The 12,441-nt window shown below is 56.0% G+C and overlaps 1 protein-coding gene across 7 annotated transcripts; it reads right to left on the bottom strand.

Moving 5' to 3' along the window:
- Positions 1–2,356: 2,356 nt before the first annotated feature.
- Positions 2,357–12,236, bottom strand: LGALS12 (galectin 12). Of its 7 annotated transcripts, XM_059145123.1 has the most exons (10): positions 11,707–12,236; positions 9,910–9,998; positions 9,570–9,783; positions 8,659–8,778; positions 8,106–8,144; positions 7,458–7,484; positions 6,840–6,928; positions 4,870–4,963; positions 3,457–3,607; positions 2,357–2,973 (listed from the first exon to the last, which is right to left on the bottom strand). In XM_059145123.1, the coding sequence occupies exons 1-10, from the start codon at positions 11,773–11,775 to the stop codon at positions 2,771–2,773; spliced, it is 1,095 nt and encodes a 364-aa protein (XP_059001106.1). In that variant the 5' UTR covers positions 11,776–12,236; the 3' UTR covers positions 2,357–2,770. The 7 variants fall into 7 exon arrangements, with proteins under 7 accessions (XP_059001106.1, XP_059001116.1, XP_059001126.1 ...); XM_059145133.1 differs by lacking the exon at positions 8,106–8,144; XM_059145143.1 differs by lacking the exon at positions 4,870–4,963 and having other exon boundaries at positions 11,707–12,233.
- Between the last annotated feature and the right edge of the window lie 205 nt (positions 12,237–12,441).

Raw genomic sequence — 12,441 nt, 5'->3', positions numbered from 1 at the left:
ACAGGGTTTTTACTGGCATGGAATGTGTGGGAAAGTACTGGAAAACGGACACGGCTGCTCACATGTGAGGCTCACAGCCCTGTGGGGTGATCAGAGCAATGACGGACCATCCCCATTCTATGCTGGAGGGAGCTGTGGCTCAGAGGGGTCCCAGAGTCTCCCTGAGACTCAGCAGCATAGATCCCGTCTCCTTGAGTCTGGCACATTCTCCACTTTCCCTCCTGCTCTTGCTATGTACTGGGGTCTTGGCTCCCTAATTCTGGGTGTCCCCACCTTCTCTGGCGTCGTTACTTTTCCCTTCCCTCTACCGTGCCCTCCCATAGCCTGGGTCCCTTCCCTCAAGCCTGGCTCTCATCGGTCTGGTCACTAGTCCCTACCGAGGGCTCCGCTGGCCTGGCATGAGGCGTCTTCTTTCCTGGACAAATTTCATATGTCAAAGGCTATGGAAATTTCCAGAGTGTTCAAGGCTTGAATAGTTACTCTCAATCCTGGTTGCATGTCAGATTCTCCTGGGAGATCTTAAAAATATTCTGAGGTCCAGGGCCCACACCCAGACAATCCGATTTCATCGCTCTGGGGTGGGGACCAGGAACAAGCATGTTTGAAGAACTCCCTGGACATTGGGAATGTGCAGTCAGGGTATGGGTGGAAGTAGCTGATCTTACTTTGAAAGTGTTCGTGTCTTGGCCCAGGAGATTGCTTTTGAGTGTATTTTAGCTTCAACTTCATGTTTATCAGTGTCTTTAATATTTAAGAAAAGAGGGCGCCTGGGTGGCACAGTGGGTTAAGCCGCTGCCTTCGGCTCAGGTCATGATCTCAGGGTCCTGGGATCGAGTCCCGCATCGGACTCTCTGCTCAGCAGGGAGCCTGCTTCCCTTCCTCTCTCTCTGCCTGCCTCTCTGCCTACTTGTAATCTCTGTCTGTCAAATAAAATAAATAAAATCTTTAAAAAAAATATTTAAGGAAAGAAAGCAAGGTTCTTCCTCTCATCCTTTCATGAATTAATTAATTGAATGAACTTTAAATGATTATCATGTTCTTACATTCCATGGACTAATTTTTGTTTTAAGTCTTTATTTATTTAAGTAATCTCTACGCCCAATGTGGGGCTCGAACTCATGACTCCAAGATCAAGAGCTATATGCTCTTCCGAGTGAGCAGCCAGATGCCCCTATGGACTAGGCTTTTTATTTTTTATTTTTTTATTTTTTTAAAGTTGGGTTTATTGAGGTTGCTAAAAAGGAACCAAAATGTGTCAGTTAGACAGAGTTCCTAAACTGGGGCTTACCCAATTTAACCGCAGTTTGTCTTTTTTTTTTTTTTTTTTTTTTTTTAAGATTTTATTTATCTAGGGCGCCTGGGTGGCTCAGGGGGTTAAGCCGCTGCCTTCGGCTCAGGTCATGATCTCAGGGTCCTGGGATCGAGTCCCGCATCGGGCTCTCTGCTCGGCAGGGAGCCTGCTTCCTCCTCTCTCTCTCTGCCTGCCTCTCTGCCTACTTGTAATCTCTCTGTGTCAAATAAATAAATAAATAAATCTTTAAAAAAAAAAAAAAGATTTTATCTATTTGACAGACAGAGATCACAAGTAGGCAGAGAGGCAGGCAGAGAGAGGAAAGGAGGAAGCAGCCTCACTGCTGAGCAGAGAGCCCGATGCGGGGCTCCATCCCAGGCCCCTGGAATCATGACCTGAGCTGAAGGCAGAGGCTTTAACCCACTGAGCCACCCAGGCGCCCAAGATTTTTATTACTAATAAAACCACCAGAAGTGTAGAATGCAGTTTCAAACTTCCAAAACACTCTAACAACAACAAAAAAAAGGTGGGGAGAGTGATAGAGATTTCATCTATCCAGCAGCAAGCAAGGAGGTTGAAAATACGAGGGAAAACTAGCCCAGGCAGTGGAAAACACAAAGTAAGGCGGTACACACAGATCCCCACATACCAGGAATCACAGCGGAGGAGCCGTGGCAAGGCATGTGGCCAGGCATGTGGCCCTCCTGCTAGAGCTTGTTTCCAGCCTTCCTAGCCCCCGTGGCCCCGTGACCTATTGCTTGTGGAGGAGACGCTAATTTACGCAGGGTGGGCCAAGCCTAGGCTGGGGCTTCTGAAAGCTGGTGGGCCGTGTCCACATTCCCTAATTATTTTCTCAGTGACTGAAACCTAGGGATGGCGGCAGCCGAGGTTCAGCCCCCCAGATGGTGCCGGTGCCCTGGGAATGCGGGCACCGTGGCTGGGACCCTCCTAAAGGTCCACGGGGAGCAGAGCTGCACCACTGACTGGGGACCGTTTTCCCCAGAACTATTAGATGAGAAGGAAACACATGTCTCAATGCTTTAAGCCACTGTCATCGTCATCGTCTTCTTTTTAAAGATTTTATTTATTTGAGAGAGAGAGCTTGAGCAGGGCAGAGCGGGCAGGCAGAAGGAGAGGGAGAGAGAGACTCTCAGGCTCCCTGCTGAGTGCAGAGCCTGTCGTGGGGCTCGATCTCATGACCTTGAGATCCTGACCTGAACTGAAATCAAGAGTTGGATGCTTCACTGACGGAGCCACCCGGGTGCCCCTTAGCCACCGTACCTTTGAGTGTCCTTATGAGGCTGCTCCCGCTCCCCCCTGTCTAGGGCCTGCAGGAGGAGAGAACCAAGTCCCGGGCTCCTGGGGGAGGGGGCCCCGAGTTGGAGGAGCCTTCCCTCTGCTGTGGGACCCAAAGCCCCTGCAGACTCTGGTGGTGGTGACAGGCACACAGTTCAAGGAAGGGTGGAGAGTGGAGCTACATCAAGGGGTGCCGGGCATGGCCCTCCCCTTCCCTGGCGGGGTCCCCGGCTCACTCCTCAGCAGTGGACGCAGTAGAGCTGGACACTGCCACTGACCCGGAGCTCCCGCAGTCGCTCCAGGGTCTGCCGCTGGAGGCTGGTGGTGCCCAGGCCCTGCCCGTTGAGCGCCAGCTTCAGCCCTCCCTCCTGGCACAGGAGCAGCACCTGGAAAAGACAGGCTTCTGGACAGACTGACCCTCCACTGCCTGCCTGACTCCCCACCCAGGGAGCTCTCCCCTCGGAGGTCACAAAGACTGGACCGTGGGACACCCGGTTGTGGGAAGGAACAGGCCTGGGGGCCCAGCTTGTCATCAGACCGCTGTGACCTTCCAGCCCTGGGCCTCAGTCCCACCATCTGTGCCCATTGTCTTCCCGCGAGTACTGGCTCTCAACCCTGGTAGCACTTTGGAGTCATTGTGGGGGGGGGGGGGGTGTTAAATAACCAGGGTCTGCTCTGATTGATTAAATCCACGTTTTGGGTGTGGGATCGCTGGTGGGTGCATGGAGGGTTGAGAGCCGTGGCCTGGATGTCTGCTCCTCCTGGCAGGCTCTGGCTTCCCAGCCCTAGGAGGCACCCCTGTCTCCCCATGGGAATGCTGCTCTGTGCCCAGCCCCGGAGGGACCAGGTCACTTGGCTCCGCGACTGACCTCGAAGAATCGCTGTGGATAGAAGAGGAAGGGGGCTGAGATCAGCTTCTTGCACCCCCAGCGCGAGATCCAGGCCAGAGTTCTGTCTGCGAAGGAAGCCCGGAGCATCACGGGCACGTGAGCGGCCTCGTCCTGCAGGCTCAGTGTGAAGCTACAAGAAGGGGAGGGAGGAGGCGCTCCGTGACTCCTTTGAGCCGAGGCTGCCAGACCCTAAGTGCAGGGACGGATGTGGGGGAGCAGCTGAGAGGGGGTGGGAATCCCCACGTTGCCACCCACAGGCTGGAGCCACCCACAGGGGAGCAAAAGACCTTGCCTGAGCCTTGTTTTCCCCTGTCGAGATGGGGAGAATCGTATTAGTAGTAGCTAACACGTACTGGGTGCTTCATGCTGTGTTGTCTTAAGTGTTTTGCAAATCATGTGGAGGTGTGAGCCACCTGGGTTCAATCCTGCTCTGCTGCTTCCTAGTCCTGGGAGCTTGGGGAGGTTACTGTACGTCCCTGTGCCTCAGTTTCCTGCTCTGTAGTGTGGGGAGAAGGGCACTGTACCTGCCTCACCAGCTCTCCTGTGCTAGAACTCTTAAAGTGCTAGAACAGCACCGGGCCTGTAATCAGCACATATCACACCCACTGTGTAACAAATATCACTCTACAGTCCAATCCCTCCTATTGACAGGAACAAAGCGATAGGGTATGTGAAAGTTATTGAGTGCCTGGCACACGGTAGGTGTTTTTACAGAGTCCTCCCGGAGATCCTGTGCCTTGAGGTTTAGCAGCCCGTGTAAGTGACAAGGACAAGAAGTCACATGGCTGGGTCTGTCACTACGTCACTAGTAATAGCTACGAGGCTTTGGGCTGGGCTGGGCACAACGCAGGACTCCAGATCTGGCACCTTTCTGCTGCCTGGCACCTGCCCCCCTCAGAGGGGAGCCAGATTCCTTTTCATGTCCAGGGAGCTTCCTTTGAAACAACGCCTCTGAAGTTACTGGTGGCTGATGCCTCGGGCGTCAAGAAGTGGTTGATAGTAGCCTGAGAGCCGGAGACCAGGGAGACCAGGAGGCATAGCGTGGAGCAGCGAAGCAGGGGAGGGGATGGAAGCGGAGGGATGAGGAAGGTGCAGCCTGGGCGGGTCTTCCAGGGACTTTCGTTGGATCTGTTCTAGGAGGATGCGCCAGACATTTCCAGCTTTGGGAAGGAACCAGCAAGGGCTCACCACTGGGAAGAAGCTTGGAAAGCCAGGGTCCCGGAGAGTGCACCACACAGAGCCTCTAGCCCCCAGCCCCAAGCCCTTCCCATTGGCCTGAGAACTCCCAGAGGCCTCAGTGTCTCCCTGCCTCTCTTCTCCCTGTCCTGCACAGCCCTGGATGGTAACGGACTGTCCTCAGACACCTAGTGAAGTCCTGGGGCAGCTGCACACCTGTGCTATGGGGATGGACGGAGAGAGAAGGACAGATTTTTCATGCGGACGAATTCTGTGCCTTCCAACTCCGACTTCCTCTGTCCAGTTCAAGCTGCAGTCGATTCCAGAAAAAAAGAGTAACAGCATTTACTGTGGGCTTGCTGAACGCCAGGCACTGCTAAGTCTTCCTGTTGGCGGTCCATGGTCCAATTGGCCTGTAGAAATGTCCTGGCTGGGGGCGCCTGGGTGGCTCAGTGGGTTAAAGCCTCTGCCTTTGGCTCAGGTCATGATCTCAGGGTCCTGGAATCGAGCCCCGCATCAGGCTCTCTCCTCGGCAGGGAACCTGCTTCCCTTCCTCTCTCTCTGCCTGCCTCTCTGCCTACTTGTGATCTCTGTCTGTCAAATAAATAAATAAAATCTTAAAAAAAAAATAAGTAGCACACCACTTCATAAAATAAATTAAAAAAGAAAAGAAAAGAAAAATGTCTTGGCTGGTCCACGTGTTCTTCAACTTCAAGGTCATACCATGTTCCAAAACTGGGAAAGTTTATATGAAAGATGGGTTGCTGCTTCTTCTTTAAAAATAATCAGAAGGCTGGGCCTGAGTGGTTCTGTGGAAAAACTCTTTCCATGTTTCCTTCCCAACCCAGGGCTTCGCTCTTTGTCACCTGTCCGGCCCTTGAGAAAGAGCAGTTTGATTACTTGCTGCATCCCTGATACTAGCCATTTGACTTTGAACTAGGACATGAACTTGATATCATGTCTCCCAAGTTTTTGTGGGGGGAGGGTATTCTTTGTAAACCTGGAAACTTTTTCATTTTCCCTGTAGGACTGAGATGATCTCTCTCCTTTTATTCCGATGGGGAAACTCAGGACTCCAGGCTCAGAGGGCTGTCGTGACTTGCCCCAAGACTGCACTGTTCATGGGGCCACACGGTCCCATACTGGAGCCATTAGGCAGCATCTGTATAGTTGGTGTGTGGCTCCAAGCCAGGACTCCAACCAGGACTCCAACCCTATTGTGCCTGGCTCTGGAGGTTCATGCTGTCTGGGGCTATGGTGAGCACCCACTCCAGAATTCACAGGACCGCCCAAGAAAGAGCAGGCAGGGCAAGAGTTCACTGAGGTCAGGGACTCCAGAAAACAAAACCGAAACAGAAAGGGAGAAGACAAGGCACTTCCCTTCCTTCCTGCCCCTCCATGGAGATCATTTTGATGAACCCCACATTGGTAGAGCGCTTACTATGTGCCCGGCCCAGTTCTGAGCATGCACGCCACCCCTGAAGCTGGCATTATTAATACCTCTTCTTACAAACGAGGAAACTGAGGCACAGAAAGGAAAAGTAACTGCCTTGAAGGGGCACACAGGTAGTAAGTGCCCTCAGCAGAAGTCAAACCCAGGCGATCGGGCCCAGAAAGGTCATGAAATCTAACGCAGTTCCAGCTGGAGGGAAGGAGGAAAGGAACAAAAGAAGGAAAAAGAAAGCGAAAGTGGCTTTGGAGTGCGTAGGTTTCGGGAGTGGAGCAGGAGCGCCCCCTGTTGGAAAGATTAGGCAGCACCCGTGTAGTTGGTGTATGGCTCCAAGCTCCCACTGCCCAGCACCAGGTCCTCTCTCTGGGGCTGCCTGGCCATGTTTCCCAAACCCTGTGCCGTGTCACCCTGCGAGGATGAATTCTCTATCTGGGTCTCAGCGTGAGCCCTTAAAGGACTTTTCCAGAGGCCCCAGCTGGCACCTACGATGAGAGGCTGGTTGGTCTGAACAGATGGACAGGCGGGGAGGGTTCTCCGAGAATTGGGGCTGTCGGGGCCGTGGGGGCAACCTGAGCACTGGGCACCGTCCAGTGCTCAGTGGTTGGAACTAAGCACTGAGCACACTCGCAGCCACAAGCTCCACAACGGGGCAGTGGTGTTAGAGATGGAAGAGGGGACACTTGTGGAGCTCATCGACTCAGAGATTTCCCCCCCTCCCTTCCATGTGGATACGTACTCCTTGGGCTCCGGCAAGACCAGCCCCCGCAGCACGATGACCTGTCCGGGCCAGAGACCCCGGGGAAGGGCACGCGAGCAGGGCACCTCCTGTAGGTAGATGGGAGATGATTGACAAGGGAGGCGCGCAGAGGTGTGGGGAGAGCTGCTGCCCCAGGGGAGCCCTGCGGCAGGTGTCTGTCTCTAGGCATGCTGCCAGGAGGACACTCAACTATCCTCATTTATTGAACATCTACCGCAGGCCTCGGCTCTCCCTGGCCTTTCAGGGCTGAGCTCCGTGGTCGCCCCCTCTTCCCGGGGGCCATGAGTGACAATATGTCCCCCGTTGGTGCATCTTGGACTGTCATGGCCTGTTCGTTGGTCTTTCTCTCCAGCAGCCTGTGAGCCACTGGACGGCTGGGACTGGCTGGTCCCTCTGTTCTGGAGCCTGGCACCGGGCCTGGCACAGAAGAATCTCAGATAATGGTATGCAGAATAAATGGAGCAAAGGGAAAACGAAGCTGGAGGTTTCTATAAAGGAAGGGGGAACCTTGATGCTGGGGGCATTTCCCACCGGGGGGGGGGCGTGCTTCCTCAGGACGACACCTCCTCAAGGTGACCCAGGAGGGAGGTCACTCACCAGGCTGGGGCTCTTCAGCAGGAAGGGCTGTCGAGGAGAGAAAGAAAGAGAAAGGAGACATGGAAACCATGCAAAGTTTGCTCAGCGAAAGAGAGCTTTTCAATATTATTATGAAGAATTGGGTGTATCTTGGGTTTGTCTCTCTTAAAAACAACACAGGTGAACAATGGGAGCGCTGGAGGGGGGGGCCTCTTGGATTCAGATGGACACTGGGTCTGGAAGAATGTGTTAGACCTGCACAGAGGGTCCTGTTATTCACTTATTGTGTGGCCTTGGACCTCATCTCCCCCTCTGTCCTGCAGGCCGATCCCAGCTCCCTCGCCCGGTGGACACAACAGAAAGTTCCAACTTGGCGGGATCTTCTGATAGGAGCCCTGGGGCTCTGCCCACCCTGCACAGCCAGCTCACCCCATCCATCTTCCCAAGCAGACCCTGGCTCGGGCTGGGAGAGGGAAATCCAGGCTTGTGGGCAATGAGGGGGGTGACCAGTATCCATGGCAACTGCCCAGTGAGGGAAGGGGCAGCTGGCTTTTGTTGAATTGGGCAAGTCCAGTGAGTAACAGGTCAAGCCAGGGGAGCTGGGAACAGTGGTGGCTCAGCTAGTGTGGCCAGAACCATGAGGGCCATCCTTGCTCCCCAGAAACTCACGTATCCAACTGGGTACTCGCTGCCGCCCTCCGCAAATGGCTGTTAGGGAAGAGGAGACGCAACACATGGGATTCAGCCCCGCCAAGCTCTGCGAGTCATTTGCGGGGCTCCCGCCTACCCTGCTGATGCCCTGGGGTGGGTCGAGGCTGGCTTAGGTGGGTCCTCACTCTCCCTGCAGGCCTTGTCCGGGGCTCTCAAACCTGGCACTTGCCCATGCTGATTCCTAGGCCCCACCTCAGACTTAGGGAGTCGGCATGTCTGGTGGCGGGTCCTAGAAATCTGCATTTTCCATAAGCTCCTCAAGGGTGAAGGACAGAGCTACTGATGCTTGGGTCCCCTGGCTCCAAGTGTCCAAGCAGATAGCCTCCTGGCCATTGCTCTCGGGTCCCCTTCTGTGGATACCTTCTCAACCCCGCTCGAATCCCACACCTTGATGGATCCCCTCTACCATGGTTGTAATGGGTGTGACAGGGCCTGCTCGGGGCAGCAGGGGCTCCCGGGCCCACCCAGACACCAGGGGGAGGCAGGAGCCGTCGCCACTCAGGGAACTCACGCTGATGTTCAGGAATCCAATAGCCTCCACCAGGATGTCACCAAATATGCCCAGGGTGTCTACACGGGACAGCGGGAGCCGGTAGCGGTAGTGGAGAAAGTGTTGTCCATTCACACTCACCTGGAAAGACAGACAGACAGACAGCTCAGCAGCACCTAGTGTGCACTGAATCCGCCTGGCCTCGTGGGGTGCTCTTACCTGGCCCATCCCTTGTTTAACTTCACACCCACTCTGGGAGACAGGCGCGTTTGGCAGACGAGGTGCCCAAGGTGTGGGAAGCTTCTGTGACCTTCCCAAGGTTGCACAGCTGACCTTGGAACCAAGGCCCTTTTGATTGTCCCTCTGCCCCGACATAACACTTCCCTAGGCCATCCCTCAGCAGCAGCAGAAGCCCCAGACTTCTCCCCCACAGGGGCCTCCCTCTGCTGCTGGCTCCCATCAGCTCCCCTTTCCCCCAGAGAGGTCAAGGTCCTGCCATCTTTCTGGCAGGAGTTCCCATCCATGGAGAAAGCCTTGAAGGGGAGTCCTCGCTCCCTGCGCCCTGCCCCCGCTGCCGTCATGAGATGGGCAGGGTGTGAGTCACCCACCTTGTGACGCACTAACCAGTGGATATTGAGGGGCTAGAACAGGGCCCATCACGTTGCAGGCTCTTAAAGAACTTGCTAGGACTATGGCTCTGGTGCCCTCCCCAGGGCCAGGGCCAGGCACGAGAGAGCTTTCTTGCCGCCATGGGTCCCAGGCCACGTGGGCCCAGGGCAGCTTGGAGCGAGGCTCGGCGGCTGCTCAGTCCTCTCAGGTCTTAAGCCCTCCTGGGGATGCTCCTCCTCACAGTGACGTGGAGAATTCGGTGGAAGGAAGGAGGAGGAGAAGGAGGAAGGTTCTAGATGCCAAAGCCCATCCCTTCCCGTCACCTTCATGTCCTCATTTCCAAAGAGAAAGAGGAGGCGGAAAGGGGCTCCTCTCTGCAGGGGCACGCGGGGCCACCGGGCCTCGGCCTCCCAGCGCCCTGAGTGCAGGGTGTTGCAGATGACGTGGGGCTTGGTGGTGTGGAAGCGAGGGTTGAAGTGGACGGCGATATCCGGCCGGGGGTGCACGCTGCAGCCGCACTGGAAGTCTACCTGGAACCTGGGGAGAGGTGCTCTTGAAGGGGCACCCCTGGTCGGAAACCCCGAGACCCCAAAGGCAGAGAGGAACCTCCAGCTCGCTGCCTCTGGGGCTGAGCTCCAGCAGCCCCGTGGAGTACCCCCTTACCTGCGTGCCTCTAGAGGGACCACTCCCTGTAGCATGACCATCTTGCCCGCACGCAGGCCACCGAAAATTGTCGCAACATAAGGAACCACCTGAACAAGGGGGGAGAGCTTGCCATATGGGGCTGGGGAATGGGTCTTACGAGGGATCCCCACATCAGGTGGGCAGAGGGTGGGGGAGAGAAGAACAAGAAAACTCCATTCTCCTGCCCCCAACAGAAAATGTCCTTATGGGGGAAAAATTAGGGTTCTCTTCCACCTTTTCCTCTTTCCTGGACCCTCACATGTCAAAGCCGCGTTGCCCTAGGGAAGCCAAGTTCAGCTCCATCCCCCCCTAGGAGCATCCCCCCTTGCACCCATGGTGGCAGAGCCCTGCCCCTCTTCCCAGGTCCCTGGGCACAGAAGGGTCCTCAGTGAGACTTGCCCTGACCTCCAGCACCCGGCATCGAGGTCCTGAGGCTGTTTACTGGCTCAAGCCCAGGAACGGGGGGGCAGGAGAGACGGGCAGCAGGCAGAAGGCTGGACAAGTTGGGACCCTGATATGGATACCAGCAGAGATACCCAACCACCGCCCAGCCTACCTTCCCAGGCTCACCTCTCCCCACACAGAAGCTATGCAGAATTCCTAAAACACAACACACAGTTTAGAACTCCCTGCCTTTTCAGAGCCGCTTCCTCTGCTCTACCTTGGCCCTGCGAGATCCAACTGGTCTTTTGAGGTTCTCTGACCCTTCTCCAAGCACTGTCCACTATGGTGACTGAGTTTTTCCTTCCATCCCCTGTGTTCCCGGAATGCTTCATTCTATGGCCAGCCTGGCCACTGGCGGGCTTACAGGGAAAGCAGGGGGCTGGCTGTTTCTGCTGGAGGCTCAGGCTAGCCGGAGCTGAAGCCCTGTTTTTCCCTTCTGTGCTCAGGGCCTCGCCTGGCACAGTGTGGGCTGTGAATATGTGTTTGCAGAATGAATGGGAACATATCCCAGGGACACATCAGCACAACCAAGACTGGCTTTCACGTGTTCTCCGAACCACCTAGAAGGACCTGAGCCCCAACAGTGCTGCCCTCTAGGTAGGAGCTCGCAGCCTGCAGAGCAAGGAGGGAGCTTGTAACCTGGGGAGCTGCTTCACCCCATTACTCAGGCATCCGGGAAGGTGCTGGAGCTCCCAGCTGGCTGTCGGAGGGCCCAAGGCTTAGCCAGGCTCAGTCCTGCCGCCCCTCCCACTTCCCAGGCTCCAGGCCTGGCCTGTAGTAATTACCGAGCTGCCCCAGCTCTCCCAGGGGGAGAAAGCGCAGTCAAGAGAAAGTAATAATTAGCATTATTAATGGGAGGAAGGAGTGTGCTGGGCGTTCAGCCTTCTGTAAAGCAAAACCAGACTTCAGCAAATCCATGTGGGCACTGAGCAGGAGGAGGACATGAGGACCCCTACACCCATCCTTGAGTTGGAAGTTCCAACGTAACTCTCTTCCAGGCTGGAGATGAGACCACCCTAGGTACTCAGTGCCCCAGGAGCCCCAGATCCTCCTAGCCTGGCCCCCTTCACATGACAGGAGCACAGCCCTGACTCCTGGCTCTATTACTTTTAAAATGAAAGGACCTGGTGAGCCCCATCATTCCCACCCAAGTGGGAATTAGCTGGTCGGCCACTTCGCTAAGCTCACGAGGGCCTTCCAGAGTCTATGAGCAGGTGCTGGGGGGATGGCCCAAACCCAAAGGCCTCTCCACCCACCGCCTGGGAGTCTGGGTCCCGCTGGAGTTGGGGGGAGCCCTGGGACTGGAGATTCCAGACCAGAGTGGCTGCTCACCGGGTGGAAGATGGGCGGCTGCAGGATGAAAGGGTCAGGAAGTGGGTCTAGTTTTTCTCCAGGCGACATGGGAATGGAGCACCTCCAACTCGGCCTGCAGATCCAGATTCCAGGAGCCCTGGCCCTGCCCCCCACTGGCCGGACTTGCCTTTCCCAGCCAGGATCTGAGGTGCCAGGACAACTCCCTTAGCGGTTAGCCTCAGCAGTTAACCCAGGCGGTTAGCCTGGATCCAGCAGGGTCCCGGTGCCCCTCGCAGCAGGCCTGAGAGGGCAGCACTGGGCAGTGGTCCACCCCTGGTGCACACCCCAGATCCAGTCCCGCCAGCCGGATTGGGGCTGTCAGCAGAAATCCGAGTCCAGGAGCGAGAAGCTTGAACTAAGCAGCTAACTAACCAGCCCCCTGCCCCCACTTGCACTGGGCTCTGAAGCGCCGAGCTGTTGCAAAGGGAGGGCAGAGACAGGTTCTCTTCCGGCCTGCTGTTTGTGGTTCCCCGGCCTCCCCTTGGAGCCCTCCCCAGTCGGAGGTCCGTGGGTGGCACATGTGGGCAGGTCCCAGGACAAGCCCCGCCCCAGCTTCTGGGACTTGGCTGAGTGGCTTTGCATGCCCGACCCCCTCCCGGCGGAGAGCTTCCCCTGCCCTTTCCCCCATTTTTCCCCTTTTGCATGATTCATAATCCCCTGGGGCTCCATTTCATCTTTAGCTACAAATGCCAGGGCCCAGCTGTGGTCAGAAAG

The sequence above is a fragment of the Mustela lutreola genome, chromosome 1, assembly GCF_030435805.1.
Source record: "Mustela lutreola isolate mMusLut2 chromosome 1, mMusLut2.pri, whole genome shotgun sequence".
Lineage (NCBI taxonomy): Eukaryota > Metazoa > Chordata > Mammalia > Carnivora > Mustelidae > Mustela > Mustela lutreola.
Note: the sequence above shows the minus strand (reverse complement) of the source record. Positions and strands in the feature narration are given on the sequence as shown.

Excerpts from the sequence above, each read along its gene's own strand:
- LGALS12 (XM_059145123.1), bottom strand. The coding sequence starts at position 11,775 with ATGTCGCCTGGAGAAAAACTAGACCCACTTCCTGACCCTTTCATCCTG. Across the intron at positions 9,999-11,706 it reads AGCCGCCCATCTTCCACCCG|GTGGTTCCTTATGTTGCGAC; the intron begins GTGAGCAGCCAC and ends CCCCTTGTTCAG. Across the intron at positions 4,964-6,839 it reads GTCTTGCCGGAGCCCAAGGA|CTTGAACTGGACAGAGGAAG; the intron begins GTACGTATCCAC and ends AATCGACTGCAG.